The sequence below is a fragment of the Dromaius novaehollandiae genome, chromosome 11 (genome assembly GCF_036370855.1).
Source record: "Dromaius novaehollandiae isolate bDroNov1 chromosome 11, bDroNov1.hap1, whole genome shotgun sequence".
Taxonomy (NCBI): Eukaryota; Metazoa; Chordata; class Aves; order Casuariiformes; family Dromaiidae; genus Dromaius; species Dromaius novaehollandiae.
In genome coordinates this window covers 10,583,836-10,608,020 of record NC_088108.1, presented here as the reverse complement: position 1 = coordinate 10,608,020, position 24,185 = coordinate 10,583,836, and the positions used below count along the sequence as shown (strand labels likewise).

The 24,185-nt window shown below is 45.4% G+C and overlaps 1 protein-coding gene across 2 annotated transcripts in view; it reads right to left on the bottom strand.

The window, feature by feature from the left end:
• The window catches only part of RNF128 (ring finger protein 128), a 45,441-nt gene that overhangs the window by 7,641 nt on the left and 13,615 nt on the right, over positions 1-24,185 (bottom strand). The window contains exons 1-2 of one of the 2 annotated variants that reach the window (XM_064518229.1): positions 21,081-21,549; positions 6,131-6,378 (exon numbers count right to left, since the gene is read on the bottom strand). In XM_064518229.1, coding sequence (XP_064374299.1) covers positions 6,131-6,378; positions 21,081-21,510 — 678 coding nt within the window. In that variant the 5' untranslated portion in view covers positions 21,511-21,549. Of the gene's footprint in view, positions 1-6,130; positions 6,379-21,080; positions 21,550-24,185 lie in introns of those variants that run through there. The other variant, XM_026123119.2, reaches the window with a different exon arrangement.

The following is a 24,185-nucleotide window of genomic DNA, read 5'->3' as shown; positions in this document are numbered from 1 at the left end:
ACAAATACTTACCAAAGCATGTAATGCAAGCAGACATCTATTTTAACTCACGTTATAAAAAAAGAAAAAAAATAAAAATAAAAAAATAATTAAACACTACATACACATACACCACTACACACACCCCCGAAAGCATGACTATGCTATTTGGAAAATGAGACAGAGATTTCACATGGTTGTTGAATTTGGATGACAGTAACAAAACATTTGAGTATGCTTTGTTTTTACCAAGCCTTTTCATAAAGCACGGGAATTTCAAAGGTTTTTTTTCTTCTGGAATCTGGGAGATACCTTGCTCAGATTAGACTTGCCAAAACAAACAGAAACCTCCAAATTAACGTGGTACAGAGGACTGAATATTTTGTGTCTAACAATCAGTAAGTTTAACTAGTGATTTTATGACAGCTTCCTGGCACAAACTCAGTATGCTGCATCCTGACGAAAGGCAAGTTTCCTTTTCAATCAGCTTGAGTGCCACCAGCACACCCTGAACTAGTTCTCTGCCGTGAATGCTCTACAGAGCACAAACAGCTCAGGAGCCTACAGCCAAGCATGGACCACTGTTGTCAAGGGGAAGAATACAGTTTTATCTCAATATTGGTTCAAAGTAACATGAACAAAACAAAAACAAAAAACTCCTTTCCCTCAAAGCTGTTTCTCCCTTAAAACAAAAAACTCTTGAAACAAGGTGTGATACAAATCAATTACTAGCCTCAGGTGAACTACAAGGCAGCTCTAATAAAAGCCAAGGAGGAAGCTGAATTGCATTTCCCTTCATCCAATTTGTTTGATGTTCTCAGACACAGGACAGGCAGGACCAGGCAACAGGAGCCCAGCTTGCTTGGCAACTGCTCCTGCTCAGCTGTCACTACAAAGCATTTAATTAGCACAGGAGCAACATCTGTTTAAAGGTCACAAGAGTTGCACCAGCATCAAGAATGACTGTCCTCTCCCTTCCTGGTGCAGTTACTGCCTCAGGACATGGAGGAGGATCAGGCAGCTCCAGCTCTGCTGCAGCAGTACCACATGCTGGCCCAACACAGCAGTTCTCTGGGACAGGTTCTGCAGATAACCAAAAATGCTGTTCAGGACAGGAACACCTATTCCGTGACCTTTTCAGCATTACTTCCCCCTACAGATTTCAGTTCATTACAAGAATTTGGGGGCTTCAGTAGCAAGCGTGGTGCCAACAACAGAACAGGAGTGCAGCAATATTGCACGTCTCATATGCAGCCAGAACTACGTGCCATTGCTTCTTGTTATAAATTGAAAACTAAACTATCTAGGCTTGCACTCCCTCATATAGCATCTAATCTATGCATCTAATGTCAGGCCAAGACTATTAGACAGGACCTAACCGCCTGCATCGTTAATAATTTACTGAAACAATATTTTAAGTTTTGCCTGGGCACAAGTTTAATTGCTGTTCATGAAATGCACCAATGGCAAAGTCACCTTTAACACTGATTTTAGTAAATACATCAGAACACCCCTCCAGCAGGGTGGAGAAAGGTTGCACAAGGAAGATTTTATGGGATAGTCTGTCATGAGATCCAGGCTACTCAAGGCTGGAATATCAAAGTATTTTGTGAGGTCAAGTTTTTTGAGCAAACTTTAAATATTAATGATTGTAAAAGCCACTGACTCAGCAACTCTAGAAAAATAGCTAGCTATGTTGAGGCAGGGGAAGGAAAAACAAACAACTAAACAAGAAAACCCATACAAAAACAAGATATTACAAGACAGGTCAAACCTTGGCTCCTATCCAGGCTCTGGCATGTTTGAGTAGAGGCGCACCTAACTGGGAAATCAGATTGTTATCTAAGCAGTTAGATTTGCTATTGCTCAGTCCCCAGTCTTTCCTGGTCCAGGACTGCAAATTCAATCTCCAGCTCTTTCTGTGTAAGGGTGCCTTCCTAGTCCCCGATGAATTCAGGGATGACAATGTAGACTGGCAAGCTCTACAAGGGTCAGGAACTCCTGCTTCCCTCCTGTAAGCTCAGGAAGGTTTCCCCCCACAGATAGATACTGTCATGGAAATATTATTGAATTGTGGCAAGCTGAGCAGCTTACCTCCTCTAAGGCCATTAATGAGGTCATTTTTCAGCTGCAACATCTAATCTTCATAAAATTAACAGAAGTGAAGACTCAAGCTTAAATTAGAAACCAGGCCATAGAGTAACATCACTGGCCATTTTTATGCGTTAAGAAAAGCTAATACATTACAGAACTAAGCTTGTCAGTACTCTGCTGACTACAATAGTAGCAAACCACCTATCACACTTCCTTTCCTTTGCTTTTCCACCTTCTTAATACTGTGATGCAGTAAGAGACTCTGCAGAGGTGGCGACTTGAATTTCAAGCCCAGAAGAAAAATGCATTCAGATAAACATAGTAGGCTGTAAACAGTTTAATTAGTTGACTCACAAGGAAAAAGCTTCTCTATTTCTGCTCAATTAAGACAGATCACTCGTTATTACATTTCTGCTTTCACCTGGACTACAACAGTGCATGACTGGCACTTTTCAATATTTACTCAGCTTTTAAAAAAAAGGGGTTTGCACAGTTTTACATGACTAAGTTTTACATAATTCCTGCTTGAGTGAGGGACAGAGCGGCTGCCTTCAAGAAAAATCGGCAGTGCAGAAAGTGTTTGAAACCTAGGTTATATGTGATCAAACCAACAAGAGAGAGTCCTTCTGCCAGAAAATGCAAATAGTCATACCAGAAGCACAGGATCTGCTGGCAAATGGTGACATGTAAGTGTACTAAACAGCCTATAAAACAAGAGATTGCTTCAGCAAGCACTGAAGTCTGAACATTTTTCCTCAAGACAAAGAAAGGAAAAAGAACACTGCCAATATAGTAACACCTGAGAACAATCCAATTCAAGCAGGGGTTACCACTAGCCCCATGCATGAGTAACTCATGTTGCTAGCCAGAGTCTTATTTTGAAGAGGCCTTTGCAGAAGAGACAAAGCATCTAGAAAACAGTCTTCCTGTCCCAACCCATAGCATTGCCCTTTTCAGTCCAGACCAAGATCTCCTCAGATCTGAGGCTCACTCCACAAGAATATGCCAAGTATTTAAGGATCTGAAGAAGCAAGAGGCAAACCACAGAACATTGTTATCATATCACAACTAGCTCATTGCAGCACTCTGACCAAAGCAATTAAAAAGCATTCCTTTTGGCTCAAGCAAGTCTGACACTTTGGAAGACTGAACTAGCCAACCCGCAGTAGTACCTTCAGACTTCTCACTCAATAGCATTATAACTCACTTTTTTCCCCACAGGGAAGGTCAAAAAAGGGGACTGAAGGAATATGAGAGGGAATACCACTGGGTAAAGGGATACTTTCAGAACTGGACTGAAGGAATATGAGAGGGAATACCACTGGGTAAAGGGATACTTTCAGAACTGTAGCTCACTTCTGGAAAAGGGAAAAATTGTAATATTTAATAAATATCAAGACACCTGACTTTCTTAAACACTCCTCCTAAAAGGATGTATAACCCTTAGACAGCTTCATGATCAAGGAGGAAAAACATGTTCCTTTATTCCAAACAACAGACTAAAGTCCAGGTAATCTGAGTTTCCAGGGCTGGATGATGACAGGCAAGTTCCACTTGTAAGGTGAAAGCTCATAAGTGTTTGACTAATATTTGGGGTTTCATGAAGCCAGCCAGGCAGCTAGAAGTGTTAATTGAGACCTTGCATGTAGTATGAAAAAAATCCAACCTGCTGGCTAACAGAGAATGCTGTAGAAACACTGTTTTACCAGTTCGCCTTCACTAACAACTTTCTTATTATTCTTTGCTTATCTAATCATTGTGAGGTCACAGCTTTTAGATATCATGGTTGAAAAAAAACAACTGAAAAAAATTCTGGGTTGTCCAAGTTTTACTTACATAAAATAGTACATTTTTTTCAGTATGGCAGAGAAGCTTCCTTCATTTTTTACACTTCATAAACTATTGTTCTAAGGCTCCTTATCTTCAGCAGTTCAGCTGAAATCAGGTGGAACTGGCATGTCATTTGCCAATGTTATTTTTCAACCTAAAGTAAACTCCTTGTGCACATAGAACCCAAGCTGGAAATAGTCAGTGAGGGTACTAGCCAAGCAGACTGTATTTTCCCAGTATCCTCTACCACTGAGGCATTAATAACATTTGTAGCTCATTGAAAGCCTGAAAGCTCAGAGAGCAGAGCTGGACTTCCACAACTGCTCTATTAAATACCTTCAAAGGAGGAAAGATTTTTGTATGATTCAATTCACAATGACTCTTACAGACTAGCTTCTAGGGTTCCCAGGTTTTGCTGCCCAAATCTGTTTAGCATTGGAACAGAGCTCTAATACTGAGGTAGTGCTAAGGGAATGGAGGGGGGGGGGGGGGAAAAAGTTAATCATCAGGAGACAGTACATCTTGATTCCCAGATGTTAGCAGGAGGATAGCATCAAGATTCAAAGCTCCAGGCCATCCCTCACAGAAGGTACTAACCAGAGACATTCAGCAGCAGCAATGCTACATCTCACAGGCAGACGACAGCTTCCCATGCTGCTCTTTCTGACTATTCCCTTATTGTACTCACATCATTTCCAGGTGTGGCATGATGTCTGAACATGAGAAGAAGCTTAAAACAAATGGGAAGCCTAGTCTAGAAGACAAGAGCTGTAGCTTAGGCCAGGTGCAAGCACAGTTTCAGTTCACTGTTAGAGCTCTAGTTTCAATTAGTAAACACAGAGCCAGTTGACTGTTCATTATCCACAAGATCACATTTAGAGATCCAGCTCTCAGAACACACACCAACTCAGCCAAGTTCAGTTCCATGACTACTAGAAAGAACCCAGCATTCAGCTCCGGTCAAGGTCCCCAAGAACATTTCTATCATTTCCTTTGAGCTCTCTGCCTGACAAGAACAATGGTCCGCCAGGACAACATTTTAGAGGAGCAGTCCTAAAAATCTGTAGAAGCCTGTAACCGGTCTGAGTTTCAACACCTGTGTCCAATTTTGAGCTCCACCAACTTATTTCAGAAGGGCCTTGCTCGAGGGACTTGAAATCTTCAGGATAGCAGAGAAGATCAGTAGGGCTGGTCTTCTGCAACAGCAGACCTGCATGTTACATCTTTAAGCATCTGACCACTGATGCTGAGATAATTCTCATACTCAGAGCCAAACTACAGTGAGATGTTCATGCTATTGCCATCTATAGGAGATGAATCAGCAAGAGCTCTTCTTTCAGAGTTCAGGTAAAACCAGCAAAGAAGGATTATAAATACCAATAGGCTCCTTGGCAACACAGCTGTAAGGGCAAGACTGAAATAAGTGCTCATATTTCAGATGCTCATATCTTCTCATTCTGGTGATCACCGCTGAGAGATGTCACAATACAACTTTATTCTCACTTCTTTTTAAGGCTTTTGCTTAAGCCCTGGTGTAAGGCAGGTCTGATCAGACTGAAGACAAAGCTGCGGGCACTATGTCAACTGATCCAGACTATTTCACAGAAGAGAGTTACTTGGAAACTTAACTCATTGGCAGTTCCCTGCCTGCAGTTTAAAACTAAAATTAAAAAAAAACCCACACACATCAACAGTGGTTTTTTTTCCAACTCCTAAATCAGGCTGTAGGTGCAATTCTAAGAAATCCTCGAGTTACAAGGAAGCTTTGAACAAGAAACAGTTTCCTAGCTTGTGGTTTACAGAAGGCTGCAAAAGCCATGTGCTGTTTTGCAGACGCTTTTGCGGTCGTGTCTCACATTACAGCTAGCACACAGGCAGCACTATGTGGGAAGTGCGAGGGTCAGCTGAAAGCAGTTTCTCTCACCTCCTTCAATACCCCAGCATTATTGCTGCATCACAGTTCAGGGAATAAGATTTGTAGAAGACAAAAATTAGTTAAGCATAATCAGTTGCATTCCCTAGATAGATGCCTTTTTGTCACGTCTTTGGAAAGGTTTAAGCTGTTTAAAAATGTACCTATTAGCATTTTAAAGATCGCACTCTCTCCTTCACATGGAAGCCACAGACTTAGTGATTTTGGTGCTCAACTAGTATTTCACCCTCAAGATCCACAGCACGCTGTCTCAGAGCAATAACAAGCAATGCAACACACACAACGCAAACTCACCTGCTTCCTGGACTGGGCCCTTGTGATCCTGAATCTCCGAGCAGAATAAAAAATGAAGTAGCCCACAGTTGCTGCTGTGACAATGAAAAACGACACCGAGACAAAGAATATCGAGTAGTGATTCATCAGAGGACCATGCTTTTTCCCCACTTCAATAGCCATAGTCACTTTCATGCCACTCTCAATCCGGCGTAAAATCTCTGTGCCTTTCAGGTTGCCAATCATAATTGCAATGGTGTTTCCTGTGCCTGCAAAGGAGAAGGGGAATCCATACTCAGTTTCCAGGCATTGAACAGAAGTGATCTTAGCAGTTCTAATTCAAGCACCATACAGCAGACTAGAAAGTTGAACTGGCATTTGCAAATTTAACATGAGCTGGTGGATTTTAAGTGGCACACAGTAAATCTTCATGTTCCTGTTCAGCTGAAAGGTATTCATTACCTACGAGCTGCATAGATGAGCCACTGTTAGAATTCATTCCTCTCCATAAAGCCTCTCATTCCTGCATGGGACACTCATATTGTAATTATTTTAGAAGCAACACTTTGGTGATTTACATTTTAACATGCCTTTGAACTGCATGAAGTGAAGAAAAATATATGCTATGCAGTGAGGTCACAAGGGACTGCAGTATCTTCCAGAGCTCACAGACTCCAGGCACACAGCTAGTGACTTAGGGACACTCTCTGCAATGTATCTGCCTCTCCCTCTGCTCTGCTGCTACTTCCTACCACCTCTTTCCCAATTTTGAAAGTACTGTTTAGTACTTATCCAAACACTGAACAGTCAAAACCCCAGATGACCCTTTGCTTCTCTATTTTTGGAAGAAAGAGAAATACTTCAGTGAAATTTGGTGGTGAACTAAGCATTTTTGTGGGTTTCTAATGCAAATTGGGAGGGAAGACAGTACTGAGGTGTGACTGGCTTTTAAGCAGTCTGCCAGTGTGGCAGACTGCAAACTCCATCCAGATTTTAACATTAAATTTCCTTGGATGAACATCATGACAAGCCAGAGGGACCAACGCATCTCTTGATGTTTTATGGTAGGAAGGAACTTTAAGCAAGTCTGGCCACTAAGTACAGACCAGAACAAAGCTGCTCTCATTTCAAGTGACAAACAAATGCTAAGAACGCTTTGCACTGTTTGGGGGAAATTCAGGCAGTCTTAGTATAGACGGAGTTTCTCAGGAGGGAGGAAAAAAGGAGAAAGGGATATGCAGTAAGTTGTCACTGGTTTCCCTCTAAACCAAGTAAGAAAACTAAATTCAAGGACTAGCCAGTCAGGAGTCTCACTGCATTAAACTTGCAGCTATGCAACATTCATCATAGATATTACATGGAGAAGGAAGAAAGGCTGTTACAGAACTGCTACTTTTAATCTAATCCAGCCAAATCTATTTTTAATGGGAGAGAACAAACTCTTCCCCTCCCTCTCCCCCCCATAAGAGAAACCTCAACCAAATTTCAGCTAGCAAAAAAACCAAAATTGGTGTTAAAGCACCAAGGCTCTCATTTGAGAAAGAACTTTATTTTCCAGCTTGCTCATTTAATACCTTTGATCCAAGATGGCTAAGCATCATGTCTAGCAACTCTCCCCAGTGTGACTAAACTCATCTTTTATTCAGAAAGTTCCCTGTAAGGAGAAGTATATCACACAGAGGAAAGTCAGCTAAACTTCAGCTACTGTCCTTTATGATGAGCTTGGGTTTATAGACCAGTTATAAAATGAGCTGGAGTCAGGAGCAAGCAAGGATTCAGCCTGGCTCAAGCCAGAAGCTGAGACTTTACTTTCATAGCCCTGGAGAAAAGTATGGAAGAACAGGCTGTGACAAGACACTACAAAACTTGCCAAAAGCAAGAAACCTATTCCATTTAAGTTTCAGGCTAGTTAGTTCACCCAGGATGTCATTAGAAGACAGTTTTAAATCATTCTTTCCCCCAACTCCTTTCCTCTGTCCAGGGTTCCTCCTGCAACTTCAGCTCTGTGTGGCAATGCTTTAGGGCAACACATGTGGATGGCCATCTAGCAGAATTCAGAATTACTCAATGCAGCCACTAAAAAAAGGAAGTTTAGGTAGGTATATCCAGCTCCTTCTCATACATACAAACACGCTTGCTTTAAGCCAGAAATTGCCAGCCTGTTTTCCCTCCCCTCAGTTAACACTTCAGTGCTTACCCACATCTAGGGAAGGTGGGCTGTTTCATAAAGGAACAGTAAACTGGGACATGCTGGCACCAGAGCTCAGGTTGCAGGCATGGCAGCTACTGAGCTACAAGGGCAGAACCGAGAGGATGGTCATTTCCTAGAGTATTTGCACGACTTGCCCTTAGGCCAATCACCCGATGATGCAAATCAGCAGTCTTCACTATTTCCTGCTATGGAGGCAAACGTTTAGAACCAACAATTAATTCCTGAGGGCAATCGTAAGGGAGCTAGCCTGACACCACACGAAGTTAACTGAATGCCCTATGCCAAGAACAGGGGCAAGGAATCCAGCAACTGCACCCCATTTCTGAGCCCAATTCACCCAGACCACCCATAGCAGAACAGTTTGGTATCACTTCAGAAGTGACTTCACTCCAGAAGTTCCTTTTGGGCAGGGAGGAAACAAGGCTCTAGCACTATCACGTACGGTCTCTCATGGGGGTATTGTCCTTCCTTGGCAAGAAACAGGGCCTCCTTTACCCACCAAGGGCAGCTTCAGTGACACCCTATTAGCCTGAAGCTAAGCTAGAAGTCCAGAATGTTATCTGGGACAACTGCTGTGCTTCTAGAGTAAAACCAGCTAGGTTCATCTCCACCTAATGCTTCCTGAGCCACAAGAGGAGTCCCATCAGGACGACAGGTACTGAAATAATGTTACCATGGCCTGAAAACCACCAACCTAGACAGAAGCTTCTGACAGCACTTGGGAGTTTTAATTGAAGCAAGCCACCTGAGAGGACACCTGAAGAAGCATCTCAAGCATAGCAGTTACCCTGAACTGCCAGGTATCTTTTTTCCAGGCTCCAGCAAAGCAAGAAGAAAGTCAGTAACTTTTGCATGGCCAAAACTAGATAGGAACCTAAGATCCTGACCTAAGAGTTGGCTTCTGTGATTCAGGTGAAGCTTTCTGTAACACTTAAGGGAAGTTAGAAAGTGAGATTAAGCTGCTACATCTTTAGCTAATAAAGGGTCATGGCTAAACAGAAGCAAAACCCATTTAGTTAAACATTTCCCAGCCTCACTCCTTTTCCATCTCCTATGAAATAGGAGAGGGAGAGTCTGATTCAAGTCCTTTCAGTAAATACAATCTGCCTCTGTACAGCTGGAATTTTGCAGAAGGTACCTTGCAAATGATAAGGCAGCATGGTGGTCAAAGTCTGAAAGACGCTGTTTTCAGACACTGGTTGACACAGATAAAGCACATGACCTCAAATGGTTTGTTGGGGCAAGGAGAGAGCTGGGGCACAAGCACATTTGGCACACAAGAGCGCATGTCTAGGGATCAGTGTTTTACCTTACTGTATCAGGTTTACTTAGATGCAGAGGAGAGTTGTTTAATATTGGCATAAACAGATGCAACTATATTAAACTCCGCCCTGCAAAGACCTTGCTTGTTCTACCACTACACTTCTGCTGTCTGTAAACACAAAGTTACAGGTTTGGCAATTCAGTGGAGAAATGCAATACTCAGTATGTGTACAGAACTGGGAACATTAACTCTTACACAGTAAACACCTGCTTTTTCACCTTCATTAAGGTGATTACTATAATCCAGAGTTACTCTTGCATGCGCTACAGATAAATCAATTCTGAGCCAAACAAAGCAGGTCCTGAGAACAGCCACTCAGAGATGTTTAGCAGGCTAAAATACAGCCTAATCAGTGCCTTAACTGGCAGTCATTTGTAGCTAAAACCAGATTCTGTTAATAGGTTGAAACATCACAGCAAGGATTAAATCTTGGGTCCAAACAGAAATTCTTTGTTTCAAAACAAGGTATGGCAAAGCTGTGCTTTGAAGGCACTGCCCAACCCAGATGAACTTTGTGTAACATACGGGATAACCAATGCTTTAGCTCTTTGATGTGCATAAAGCCCCCATGAGCAGCAGTCCCCTCTGCACCATTGCTAAGGATGGTGAGACTGCCGCACACGTGAAGGCGACACTTGCATGGCAGATCCATGCTAGAAGCATCCACACTACCTCTAGCTAGTCTGCATGATTTCCACAGCTAACAAAAAGCTTCCCCCCATAGGAGCAGCTCTGAAGAGTGCCACAACATGATCAGGCCAAAGCAAGCTGCAAGCCAATTCCCACAGAAGACTGATTTTCAGATTTGCCTAATATTCTTCTCCCTCCACCCCCATGAAAGTAAGGGAACAGGAAGCCCCAGCAGCCAGGAGGAAACACCTCCTTCTCAGGCATATTACAAGTACAGCTACAATTTCAAGAAACAACAATGTAACACCCAGAGAAAACTGGGTTTTTTTGTTTTGTTTTTTGTTTTGTTTTGTTTTAAATGAAAACAGAACCAGGCTTTCTGCAGATATTGATCAATAGGCAGTAATGAGCACTCCTTTCTCACTTCTCTGTTGGGGCCTGTTAAGGTTATTCATCCTTTCAGGTAGCTGTGGTACAGCTTCCAGGTGGTCTGGGAAGTTTATGAAGTGAAATGGAATTACACAGCAAAAGAGGAGCTGAGATTAAGGGATGGAGTGCACCGGGTTTTGTGGTAATTATCAGTTATGCAGCTAGTGGTTTTCTGCACAGCCCCAAAGACTCACTGCTGTTAAAGCCCTTGCTGTGATTCAGAAAGAGAGAAAAAAAAAAAACCCCACTTTGGAAGGGAGCTACCAGCAGCCCAGGTGGTATGCAGCCTTAAAGGGAAGTTCTGCCTATGAGAGAGACTTTGTAATGGGCATCACTGAATTTGCTCATGTTTTTGACTTGAAATATATGCTACTGGGGAGGCCACCAGCATGGGAAGGCCATGACAGCCCTTCAAGAACAGCTGCTAGGTATTTGTGTAAACAAACATAACAGGCAGATTTCCTCACCCAGGATGAAAGCTGAATACTACCTAATTTACCATAAGTAAAATTTAGTCCTAATGTCCTGCATTTCCAGCTGAGAGCCACTTACTGCATCAGCACATCAAAATAAGCAGTCTTCTGTCTAAACTTCACCCATTCCTGCTTTCATAATGACCATCCCTTCTGAGGCAGCTTTGGTAGGCAAATCTTTCCCCTTAGGAGAAGAGGGTGTTGTTATAGCAATGTGCTCTCCAGGGTGAATTGCATTACGTATTTCATTCTGCGTATTTATTAAAAGTGAAGCACAATCAGGAAAAGGGAGAAAAGGGAGAACCTCCAGTAATTAACATCTTTGCTGTGTTACCAAAACCCTTCATGTCATTAAGGACATATTTTAAGTTCCTCAGCTAATTAACTGCCTGAAAAGAAGTTTACTTTAAAGAAACTTTTTGGCATTTGAATTTAAGGAACCTTTGTTTCATTCCCACATTTCTTATTCACCACCTGAGTTCCATAACCAGGAAACCAGCACTGGCTGAGCCTGCTAACCGCGATGCCTGCTCCTGCCATTGCATGCTACCTTCTGCAGCAGCACATTTTAAGGTCTAATATACTGGCAACCAATATTAAAAAAAAATGACATTTATGACATTTGCCATCTCTGCCCATATCTTCTTCTTCCACAGCTGACTAAGAACATACTAGTGCTGTTACTCTTCAGTATCAATGCCACAGAGAGCATAATTCAATCTAAGAGAAATATTTAACATTTTCTGTGCAATAATCAAGGTAACACTGACAAATGCAGTATATGTTTGTCAAACCTGAGACACTGGCAAAGCCTTTTGTGGTGAATAATTAACTTCCAGTTGTTTGACCATTTTGCACATCACTGGAGCTAACTCAAGAACCTGCAGTTCAAGTCAGCCCCACCAACCTCACTTAAAATTGGTTTCTCAGCTTGTTCAGATAAAGCTCAGCATTGGAACTGTTTTGCATTGTTTAAACTTGTTTTAATTAACCAAATTCAGCTTAAATTAAACCACAAAAGCCCCTTTCATTTCAGTTTAAAGATGTAAGTGTAACCTGGGGCAAGTTCGGTAAATCTTCAAGTGCAGCTTTCCTTGTACAGCAAAGGCCAGACCCCTGTAATGTTTCTTCTATCATTTACCAAGAGAAGGCTGTAAAATAGCCTGATGGGACCCTTTCCCATCCCAAAGGGGAAACCCCCTCCCACTCCCTTTGGGAGTGAACCTAATTACAATGCAGTTTGGTGAAAAACATTTTAGGAAGGCAGTTGTTTTTCAGGCATTTTGAAGAAAGAAATTATTAAAACTATATAATAATTAACTTTGGAACAAGAAAAAAAACAAACAAACAAACTAGGATTCCCCCTCATCTCCCCCCCAAACTCAAAAATTTCAGACTCAATAGTGTTCACCCCTTCATGGAAGTCAGAAGTTTTGTACCGCGTTTAAGTGGCGCCAAATTTTAGGTGTCCAGTGACAGTATTTCACTTCATACAGAGAGTGTCTTGTGCAACTGCCAAATGAGCAGCGGCAGAAGCCCAGGCTTCCACTCCCCAGGGAGCAAGCCCAGCCTCCCCCGGGGCTTGCCTAAACCTGCACTCGGCCATATCACCACCAAGACCAAGTTTGCTATTATCTCAAAAATATGTTAAATGTATTCACTTTCAGTAATATTTTAACCCTACATCCAACTAACATTCAATTTTCCTTAGGATGCAACTGCTTTTAAATATGTAAGGTAAACAGTTTTAAGCAAGTCACTCTAAGGAGGAGGAAGAAAACAGTACAGTAACGCTATCCAAAAGTTAAGCGTTGCATTTCTGCATGCAGAAGGGGCTTTCTGACAGCTAGCTGATCGGAAGTCATTTAACAGTGCAGTGGCACAGTGAATTGTATTAAAAAAGAAAAAGGATCGCTTTTTTTTTTTTTTTAACAAAGAAGTTAAAAAGCAATTCAGAAGAGGACCAATTAACTGTTTTCTATCATTGTTTTAAGAGGACAGAGAAATGAAGGACACAATTATTAAACGAGTAAAGGCCACAGGCATGCTGCTACAGCAGACTACAACCTGTCAGAATACTACAGGAAGAAGGATTTTTCTTTTAAAGAGCTTGCATTATCTTGCAGAGAAATCTTTAGAGAATGCAGTCGCACAAGAACTGTTCAAAGTGCCATGGCAATAACCCATCACCACTCTTTTTTCCAGCACTTTAAAACCCTAGCTGACCACCATGTAAGCCCTGTGCTCGTGGGAAGGGGGAGGGGAAAAAAAACTTTTGATTTCAGTTGTTTCACATATAAACAGAAAAGCAAAAAGCTGACTTTGAATTGAGTGTAAATTCCCAAAGAAAAGCTCTCCTTATCACCAGCAAAATCACTATCTGAAGACTCTGGGGAGATGAAATACTTACAGAAATCCTGCAGTGGGTCAAGACAGTGGCTGGATCTTTGTCTTTATCTACATGATACAGTGTTTGCAACACAGAAATAGCTGTGCCTTCAATCTTAGTCAGAAGGGGCTAGTATTTCCCCAGCTTTCATTAGTCATCTAGACACCTCTCCAACCCAGAACATTAACAAAAAGCTACTAAGAGATCAATCCAGCATGTCCTGTATTTTAAAAAGAAAGATCATATTGGACGCCATTGTCAGTTGACTCTCCAAACAATTCCTTGCATGTCAAAACAGCCAGATGTGCTAATACTACAAGCAGCATGTTTGTTATACTGTCTTATTTCTTACTTTTTTTTTTAGACCTGAAATATCTTGAATACTGCTTATATCACTGTACTGAAATAGTAACAGGTATGGGATTTCTGGTACTTAACAATTGTGCCAGTTTGTTTGGTGTCTGTTACAGCAGAAAAGAAAATAAACTAACGGTGTACACACACTGAGCCTGTATTATGGACCCGATGCAATTCCTCTGAAGGAGAGGCTGGCACTGTACAGTACACAAAATCCACTGTCGCAGCATCGTGCCATTATGCTACAGACAAAAGGTTTTCACCTGGCTTCAGAGAAGTGCTGTGAAACCACGAAGCCTGCATTCTAGCTCTGCTCTACTAAACAGTGCAAAGTTTACAAAAAAATTATGGCAGCTCTCATCCACACGCACAAGGGCAAGGCTCTGCAGGTGCAGATCTGATTGAAGAGCACTATCCCAGCACTCACCCTCAACCGTAGGCACCGTTAGAGGAAGTTTCATCCTCATGCCCTACCCACCATGTGACAAGCTCTTCCCTTTGCAAGAGGGAAGGGCAACTGAAGGCATAGTTCCAGGAGCAGTTTCAGCCTGGATAAGCTGATATGTAGGTAGTCCTCTCCCTTCCCTCTCCTACTCCTGCTTTGTACTCCTCTCTTCCCCACCTCAAATATTACCTGGAGCAAAGATAAAAGAATTACTGACTTCCAGGCTACTATCCAGTATTTAAAGCAACACACCCTCTCCACCCCAGCTTTTTGATTAAAATATTTTCTTGCTCGCACTATGATCTACATTTAATGAAATCCATTTTCAGCTTGCTTTACATGGCAGTTGACACTATGCTTGATCTCCTCCTCCTCATCATACAACTCTTTCAAACTTCACAGTTAAACATGCAGAGCAAGACACTGGAAAAATGTGGCAGAAATTGGCAGGAGTACTCATGAGTGGGCAGCAATAGCAAGAGCTTCTAAAAGAAAAATAAGTACATTTTTTCTGTAATACCCCTTCCCTTTAAAGATGAGAGAAAGCCTTAGAAGATCCTAAGATGGTGGGGACAGAAGAGAGGGAAGAGCAGAAACTTCCTGACAGGTAATGACATTGGGCCAAAGAAGAAACTGTCTTGGAGAGTTTACCTCCACAGCACAGTCTTTGCCTGGAAGCACATACCTGCCTTTGCCTGCCATTTAGTGTACCATTTACACCACTATGTACACCATAGTGTACAATAGTGTACCATTTATTAACAGGACTGCAAGAGGGAACGCTAATCTCTGGTTAACAGGATCCCACCCCAACTGTAGCTAGTGACTCATCTTTTCCTCAGTCCAATGCTCAGACATGAAGCCTTCACATTTCTACTCTACCAAGTAAGAAATTCTGTCTGAACAATACTTGCTATATTATCTGCAGAGTTACACCTCAAGTTGTGAAGATAAAAGACTTGTCTTAATCATTAGGAGCTGGAAGCTTGGTCCAGCATGGCAGCAATAAGTACATATACTGCTACCCTTGTTTGTTTAGGGAGACTGTTTTGCAGGTTGGCCTTCAGAGCAGACACACAGCAGTTATTAGCAAGTAACACACTAGTAAGCATGGAAAACTTTTACCAAACAGTTTGGGTGTTTAATAGGAGCATGTCAAGACCAAATGTGGTTTTACATGACATGAGTTTCCATGGGTTCCAAGTGTATTCTGGAGCTGGAAATCCACCTGCATTCTCTTTGGTTTAAGTAGTGTTAAAAGTGATCATCTGCCAGATGAATCCAACAATTGCCAGCCCTTTTCCTTCTGAGCCTTTTCAAGACATTTACATAAATGCTACCAGGTCCCATTTCTTAGAGCATTTAAAACATGAAATCAGAGAAAACATGAAACATATCAGCCAAGACAGTACTCTTAAGGGCACTGAGATGTGAAGAGAGCTGTCCTATAGATCTTATTCATGCTTTTTCATCAGTGGCACTTGCATGATTAAAGTTTCATCTTTCCTTCTAGCAAATGAGATTGAGTCCACAGTTAACACTCCTCTCTTTCAACACACTGGCAGCAGCCAAGCACTCACTGGAAACAAGTTTGAGAAAGCTAATGGTAAAATAACGCAAGTCAGCACAGTGTAAAGCACAAGGCAACAGTCTGCAAAGAGACAGGTCACATTGATACACTCGGACGGCGCTGAGCCCAACTACAGGTTCACCACTGTTTGCTCTTTGGCACATTCAAGCCCGGAGGCAAACACACACCATCACTGCTGTAGGGTTGCGCGTGCCCCACAATGAAGCCTCTGCTACCACAGCTGCCACTTAGATTTTAATTCATCCTTTCATGTTTCAGCAGCTCAACAAACCCAAAGAACAAGGGCACTTGTTCCAGTCTGCTTCAGGGCTGGTACCTAACCTGCAGTCTTCCATGGCAGAGGTACCTAAGCTAGACCTAAACAAGCAAGGTCAGGGATCAGCAGCTGTCCAGCAGCATGGACTGGTCTATTCTGAGGGCAGCCCTAACTGGCCACCATACCCCCACCATGCCCCTTGCTGTGAGATTAGGACCATCAGCCAGACACATCAGTGTACCATGTTCAGTTACCTGAATGCCAGTGTAGCTGTGACATTAGTTTACTCTAAGTAGTTATACCAGGGAGCCAGGAGAACCAAATGGAGCACACAGCAAAGGCAAAGTTACAATAAATACATGTCAGATAGCTATTCTTAGCTACAGAGTGATGCAAACTCAAGGTACCACAGAAATTCAATCCAGGCACAATGGATCCATTCAAGTTCTTTCTGAATAAGGTCCTGCTGGTAGGAAGGGCTAAGTAATCTTCAGAAATGCATCCAGCCATGGTCAGGGGACATGAGAGCAACAGTTTTAGAAAATGCATCTTCATTCCTCACCCTGGATGTACTCAGCGCAAGCCTTCACTCACTGTGAAGGAGAGGCGGACATTTGTTTATACAACATTTACAAAGCACAGCCTGCCTTGGGATTACCACTTTGTCTCAATGCTTTGCTTTCACAGGACCAGTTTTACAGGTCACATCAGCCTTTTAATATCATGACAGTTTTATCTTGTTTCTAAGGATCACGCTTCATACAAAGTTTGAGTGGAGCACAATTACACTTCTTGCCATATGCTGTTTCCTCTAGGCATATGCTTATTAGTCTTCACCTTTCTGGAATTCCTGCAGAACAAGTTTTAAGTGGCAGTGCTGCATATTTAACCTTTGCGTAACCCTTTCACGCATTGATGCAAGTTTAGACTGGAATCAGGTCCTCATTTCTTAATCTTGTCAGCCTGGGACACTGCTACTGTTGCTTTCTAGTCAGAATTATCCCGCTGCGTTCCCCCAGGGCACAGCCCCCGCGGACGAGGTGCTGGCTCGCTCAAGGCACCAGAGGAGGGCAACAAAAGAAATTATCCCAGCCACTTGCCGACCTGCAAGGAATCCTTCTTTGCCACCTTTAGAGATACACGTAACACTGAAGAACCTTCCATAGCTATTCGTGTACCCTGACACCAAAACCGCCCAACAGCATTAAGTCAAGGTCCACCTTTAAAACAAACCAACTCTTGCTGTGCACTTTTTCCTCCCCCCAACACACACACACTTTTTTTCTCCAATCAAATGCCTTTTTCAGAAGGTCAATATAGATTAGAGAGGTACAATTATATGCACACAGAACTGTACTTTGAAACTCTGTTCAGCCTGCCACAGAGAGGTACCATCTTCTTAAAATGAGCACAATTAAAACTAAAGTTTGCTAATTGATAAGGTTTTGTGCTTATAAAATTACTAAGCAAATATTACTTTGGACTCTGTTAGATGCTTGACATTCTACATGTTAGAGGGGATTAAGCAGGATTTGATCATATCTGATTTGGCTATTTATTGTATTCTGCTGTTTTGACACCTTTTTTTAGTAAGTTGGCATACCAAAAAGTTTCCACACATAGGACAGATATAAGCAATAGAGAATTGATCAGACTGAACACATCCTAACTTTAACAGCAGAAAGGTCTCAAGCAGGATGACTAGGACAAACACTACTTCAAAGTGCAGACACATGAGTCTCTAAATAAAAAGTTGCTTCAAAAGCTAAGCTTGACACCCATGGAAAAGCACACACTACACTTCTAGATAAGCTTCTGCTAATAACCTAGGTGTTCTGTTGCTACAGAAATTCCACAAAGAAAAGAAAGTCAAGCGTATTGTGCTATACATCCAAAGCCCACCAACGCGGATTTTCCTTTTCTGTTAGGCAGATGAGAGCTCCGACTCCGTGCTGCAGAGAGGAGGAACATGCCGGCTGCCAGAGCACAGGCTGGAAGGGGGATTACCCCGGCACAGCTGGAGGCAGGGCAAGCCCTGAGGCTCAGCTCCCCCTGACCCCAGCAAAGCCGCACCACTGCCTCGCACTACTTCCCACTGCCTCTGCTAAGAGGAAGTGCTTGCGCTTGTTCGGTTTCACTCCACAGCATATGATGACCCAATTGAAGGAGAAATGAAGCTGGTTAGGAAACACAGACCAAGTTCACTGTTAGCAGATTACAGAAACAGCAGGAGTTGTAGTTGCACAAAAGCTGTTCTTTCCTTAGAAGGGCCATCTTCCCCACGGCCTCTGAAAAAGCTGGAGAATCCAGCGCCACCATCAGAGGCCAGAAGGGGAGATGTATCCGAGACAGCGCAGTACGGAGAAGGGTGATCTGACCTGCTCTTGTCTCCTACATTTGAGCTCAGACTATGGCAGTGCCCCTTGTCAGCATTATACAAGGAAAATCCTGCACTTTGCAAGACTGATTACTCGTAGCCTGCTTCCTCTTGGCCACGCTGTGTGTTGAACGCCCTTAACTGTCAAGTCTCACTGGAGAACTGCAGGCCACAGAGGCTCTGCATTCCTGCAAGGAACGGAGCAGAGCATTCAGGTAAAGCACCATAAGCAGGAGGAAGAGCACTGCTGTTGGAGGAAGTGAGAAGGGGGCATAAAAGTCCACTACAGAACAGGGAGAGATACAAGTCCAAGGAAAGAGAGAAAAGCAAGGGTGTAACAGGAGAGACAATAATGGACAAAAACAAAGGACAAGGAATGGGAACAGCAGCAACAAGTTTAGCCCCATAGTTGTGCTAGGACATGGTAAGGAGTCATGCAGATGATTTCTGTCAAACTGCTCATTCCATCGTCTTCCAGAAGTCCCTCTCCTTTTTATTAATGCTTTGGCTGGGAAGTTTCAACATGTCCTTGGGGCTGCAGCCAAACAAGTAGGATGATGAGGACAGCTAGAGCCATCAGAACATCAGTCCCCTAGCATAAAGCTTAAGGACAGCATGGGAAGGCAGGCAGCTCTGAACAGACCCTGCAGAGAACAGATGGCTCCCTTCAACAAGGGGAGGCTTCTAGGAAGCTTAAGAAAGACGCTGTAAGTCTCCCCCTGGCCCAGCTGGCTAAGCAGCCGGGGGTACATAAACCTACTCTTCCAGAAGGGGTTCAGCAGCGTGCAGAGAGCTCCTCTCCCAGAGCTGCTGGATTACAGAGTCATACAATGAACAGGGCTCAGGCAGAGACGCCACTGTCAGTTCAGCAGGAGGGACTTGACCAGCAATAGCCAGGTCGCAACAGCATTTTATTACATAAGAAAGCTCTACCTCATGGGTCAGAGCCTATCCAGATTGTATGTTTTAAATTCTTAAAGCTGAGCACAGAGTCAAACTGCTCATTAAGATCACATGCAACGAACCTCAAGAGCCATCTACTGTTTCCTTTGTCTCACTTATCTCTGCTTCTAACAGACAGAAGTCCTTCTCACCCGGTGTAGGATGTATGGCTGTAAGCATATAATTATTTTTCAAATCAGTCCAAGGTTTACAATGACTCACTATTCATTCTCACTGTCCTACTTCTGTCAAGACCTGGCTTCCCAAAGCATTGCCGCTTAGCAAAACACAGATACACTAGGTGTGCGCACATCAATCCAACAGCCAAGGACTGGACAGGGCTATCAAAAAAGTTCATTTTGCCCCATCACAAACAGGGGCCCTATTCTTTATATTAAAAGTCAGCCATACACCTCTCAGCTGTGGACTATTTCTCAGGAAGCATTAGCTTGAAACACAGCCAAACCTCATTCTTCATTTGACAGATGGACAGTTTGGGAAAAAAACCACTGCTGGCAAGTAGGAAGCTTTTTACAGCAAGAGACTAGAAACTCCGTCAGGCACTGCAAAATAGAAATACCCTTTAAAGGGGCTTTAGCCACTCACACTGGAAACAGCACTTTGCCTGGCCAAAATGACCTTTGGAAGAGCAAATCAGTCCCCTACTCTGCCTATTTCGGAGTTGGTTAGTGTGTGGGACCTGGGAAAAAGGCCTGTGTCCAAGTGTGGGGAAAACAGCCTATTTCAGAGCCACTATCTAACATACAATCTTTATTGGCTTTAAAAAAAAGAAAAAAAGCCCAGCATAAACCAGCAGGCAAAGGTAGATAGATGTGCTGGAAACCCAAACAAGCTGTGGCCAGAGCCACCAGTTCAGCCTTCACCCCCACACACCCGCAGCCAGCGCCCAGACCACCCAGGCCCAAAAACTCAGGCAGCTCCTGCCCTATTTCAGCCCATAATAGCTTTCTCAGCTATCGAACTTTGTTACCCATTAATCAAAGAAAATTCAACAACAGCAGCACCTTGAACGTGCAAGGCTGACTAGCTGAAGCAGAAGCTCTTTCTTGTGCTAATACTGGCACAGCAGGCAAGTCAAAGCAACTCCAGCCTCTTGTTCAGCATCAAAGCTGACTGTATTTAACACGCACTACACTAGCTAGAGGCGAATCCCAGGCATGCCCGCTTCTCACAGCTGGCACCAGTCAGACAAAAGGGAAGGCTGTGCTGCCGGTCTTTGGGACTCCCCCCGTCCAAAGCCCGCTCACGGCAGAAGTCTGGGAGCTCCTCGGCGGGTCTCCCCTCCTCCCGGGCGGAAGGCAAAGCGGGGCCCGTCCCCACGCCCCGCTCCCACCCCAGCCCCAGCCCCAGCCCCAGCCCCGCCGATGCTGCCGCTCGCTGCCTCCGGGAGGGGCAGGGGCTGCCGCGGCGGCGCGGCCCGGGCTGCCCGCGGGGCTCCCGGCGGCAGCCTGCGCGCCGAGCGGCCCCGAAGGCGCTGGGCCGCGGGGACGGAGACCGCGGCCCGCCCGCCCGCCGCGCGGCTCACCGGCGTGGGACATGGGCAGCACGTCGTTGCCGGTGCCGCGGTAGTTGTAGATGACGGCGGCGGCGGCGCCGCGCGCCGCTGCCAGCCGGATCTTCTCGGCGAAGGTGCAGCCGCCGCCGCGCTGGATGAGGGCGAGCCAGTCCGTCCCGCCGCCGCCGGGGGGGGCCCCGCTGAAGTTGGTGAGGGCGCTGCAGGCGTTGAAGGCGTCGCGGCCGTCGGGCAGCACCAGCACCCCCTCGACCCCCTGCAGCGGCGAGTCCTGCCCGTACAGGCCGCTCTCGCTCGCCTCCCAGCCGCTCCGGTTGCCGCCCGCGCCGCCCTCCCACGACACGTTCACCCAGGCCGTCCACACCGCCGCGGCCGCCCCGCGGGGGCCCGGTGGCGCCGCCGCCGCGCACAGCAGCGCGCCCAGCACCAGCCGCGCCGCCATCCCGCGCCCGGCGCCGCGCCGCGCCGCCGCCGCCGCCTAAATCGCCGCGGCCCCGCCGCCGCCGCCCACGGGGAGGAGCGCGGCCGCCCCCCCCCCCCCGCCGGCCCGGCTGCGGCGCGGGGAGGCCGGTTCCCCCCGGCGGCGGGTCCCCGCCCGCGCCGCCTCCCGGGAGGACGGGCCGCCGCCGCCGCCGCCGCCGCCGCCGCCGCCGCCGCCGGGGCGCCTCCCGCGGGCAGCAGGTCTACCCCCTGCCCGGACTGCCTCCTGGGCGTGACGGGCCGCCTCTCGGATCGTCTCCCGGGCAGTGGCTCATCCCCCGATCACCTCCCAGAGGCCATGGGTGGCCCCTCCAGATCACCTCCCAGGGGCGGTGGATGGTCCCCCAGATTGTCCAGGGCAATGGATCCCGCCACCGGATCGCCTCCCGGGGCAGTGGGTCGCCCCCGGATCACTTCTCAGTCCACTCGCGAGGGTGCTGGATCACCCCCCATCGCGACTCCCAGGGACAACGGATCGCCCCCCTTGCGTCGCCTCCTGCCGGGGTGGGTTACCCCCCAGATCCCCTCCCGTCGTTTGTCCCGGTGCTCCCCACGGGAACCGAGCAGCGGGGCTCCCAGCAGGCCTGCAGGGACCCCCGGACGGATGTGGGGCCAGCCCCGCAGCAGCCGCACGGCACAGCACCACCAACACCAGCACCCAGGGCCCAGCCGTAACCCAGCCCGCTTTGCACCCTTGAGTTAATATTTGCTGAGCACTCAGCGACGTGTGGTATCAGTCCTGCCTGCAATTAGTTTATGGAGTACCAGGTTAGCTGTGCTAATTCATCGGCCGTTGTTCTCGGTGTTATTGAACATGCATTGTAAAATTGCCACTTCAACCAAATACTCCTTTTTTCTATTTATATATTAGTTGTGTTTGCATAATTAATTATTATTTGAGCTTTGCAATTTGCAAAGCAAATTCACATTTCTTCGGGGCTCCGCAGTTACTATTTGGACAGCCACTTTGCATTCAGAGGTCCTTTTTTCTCGCTTGCACACATTTTTGCCATGTGGTCCTGCAGCACAGTTTTGAGTGCTTGCAGGATCAGTGCATGTACGAACATGACGTGCTGCAGATCCCCATCAGGGTATTTGAGGCAAGAAAAGATGATAACAGGAGAAGCAAGGACATCTCAAGCTCTTCTTCTGCATAAAACCACTTTCCTGATTGAGAGGTCCTGCTGCTGCCAGCTGCTCCACGGGAATTGCCCCCAACATCAGGAGTCACTGAAATACATCTCCAAATTGCCATGCTTCACCACCTGCAAGTTGGGTCTCTGGACAGGAGCCATAATTTAGATAGGATTATTCCTGTGCAGTGATTACACGCTGCCTATGCATTCATGAACAAAATTGGTGTGTACGCTGTGTCAAACCCTTTCTGATATGAGTTAGCACCGCTTGGTTTTTAATGCAGGCTTCTGGCTGAGTCTTTACCTGTGCAGCTGATAACTGATAACTCGGCATAGATCTAAAAGAGGTTGTTTTCTATGGCACACATGTTCCTTCATTTACACCTGTGCACAATGCAGGACACCGAATGTTATGCAATCCAACCCGATTCGCGGGGACATGATGGGAGTTGGCCCAGGTGTGAATGACTGCCTGGGAGCAAGGGATGCAAACACAGCCCCCTGCGCCGGCGCCGGCCCCGCCGGGCACGCTGCCTGGCAGGACGGGCTCAGGACCTCTGCCCAAGAGGCCGAATCAGAAATTCATCAACTGAGGATGGAGGGACACATGCGGAGGAAAGCCCCAAGAAAGATTTGAAGCAGACCCAGTGTGCACCCTAGTTAATGTCTGAGAATTGCAATTTTTGGTTACAAAGATAGTTTGCTGCTAGAGAAAAGCTGCAGCATAGTCGCAACTTGAAAACTTTCACACTTCCTCCAAATTAACCTAAAACTCCCAACACAGACACACAGCCCCTTGGAGACAGACTGATCAAACCGTCCTCCCCGGGCACAGCCCCGCCAGGGCCTGAGAGCCACGAACAACTCCAGAGCAGCAAAACTGCTGCAGAAACTCTACAGAGCTCTAATCCCACTAAATACATTGCTTCAGGACAAAGATGGTCTTTGGAAGTAGCAAGACACAGCAGTTCTTCTGACCCTCATGAAAATTTTGTAAAGGGATAGTGGAAACCTGAAATCAAGCGAAAGAGAGGGGGTGGGGGAACAGTCTGAGGTGCTCCATTATGTCCAAAACTCTTGATAGCTTGCGTTATCTCCCACTACACTCCTAAAAATTTTTCCTCTGCTCTGCTTCTGTGGAGAAGATCCTCCATAAAAGCAGGAGAAATTCTCTGATCATACAGAAGGGATATGTGGAGTTTACCAAGCATCACAGAAACACATTGCTACACAAAGGCCTTCCTCTGGTGCAGCTCACAGCACACACACTGTGCTATTTGGAATAATAGGAAGTAGCAAAATCTGCAGTAGAGCATGACTTCAAAGGTTATATATTCAAAGATTCCCCATAAAGCAAGTTTATTTTTTAAAGAAATCTGTATTGCCCTTGTGCAGCTGGATGGACACTGTATCTAACTGGAGAGACCTGTGTGACTCTCACATGAACAAGGTCCAATCTTGCAAGCATTGGCTTGTCTATGGCACAAAATTCGGCACGGAG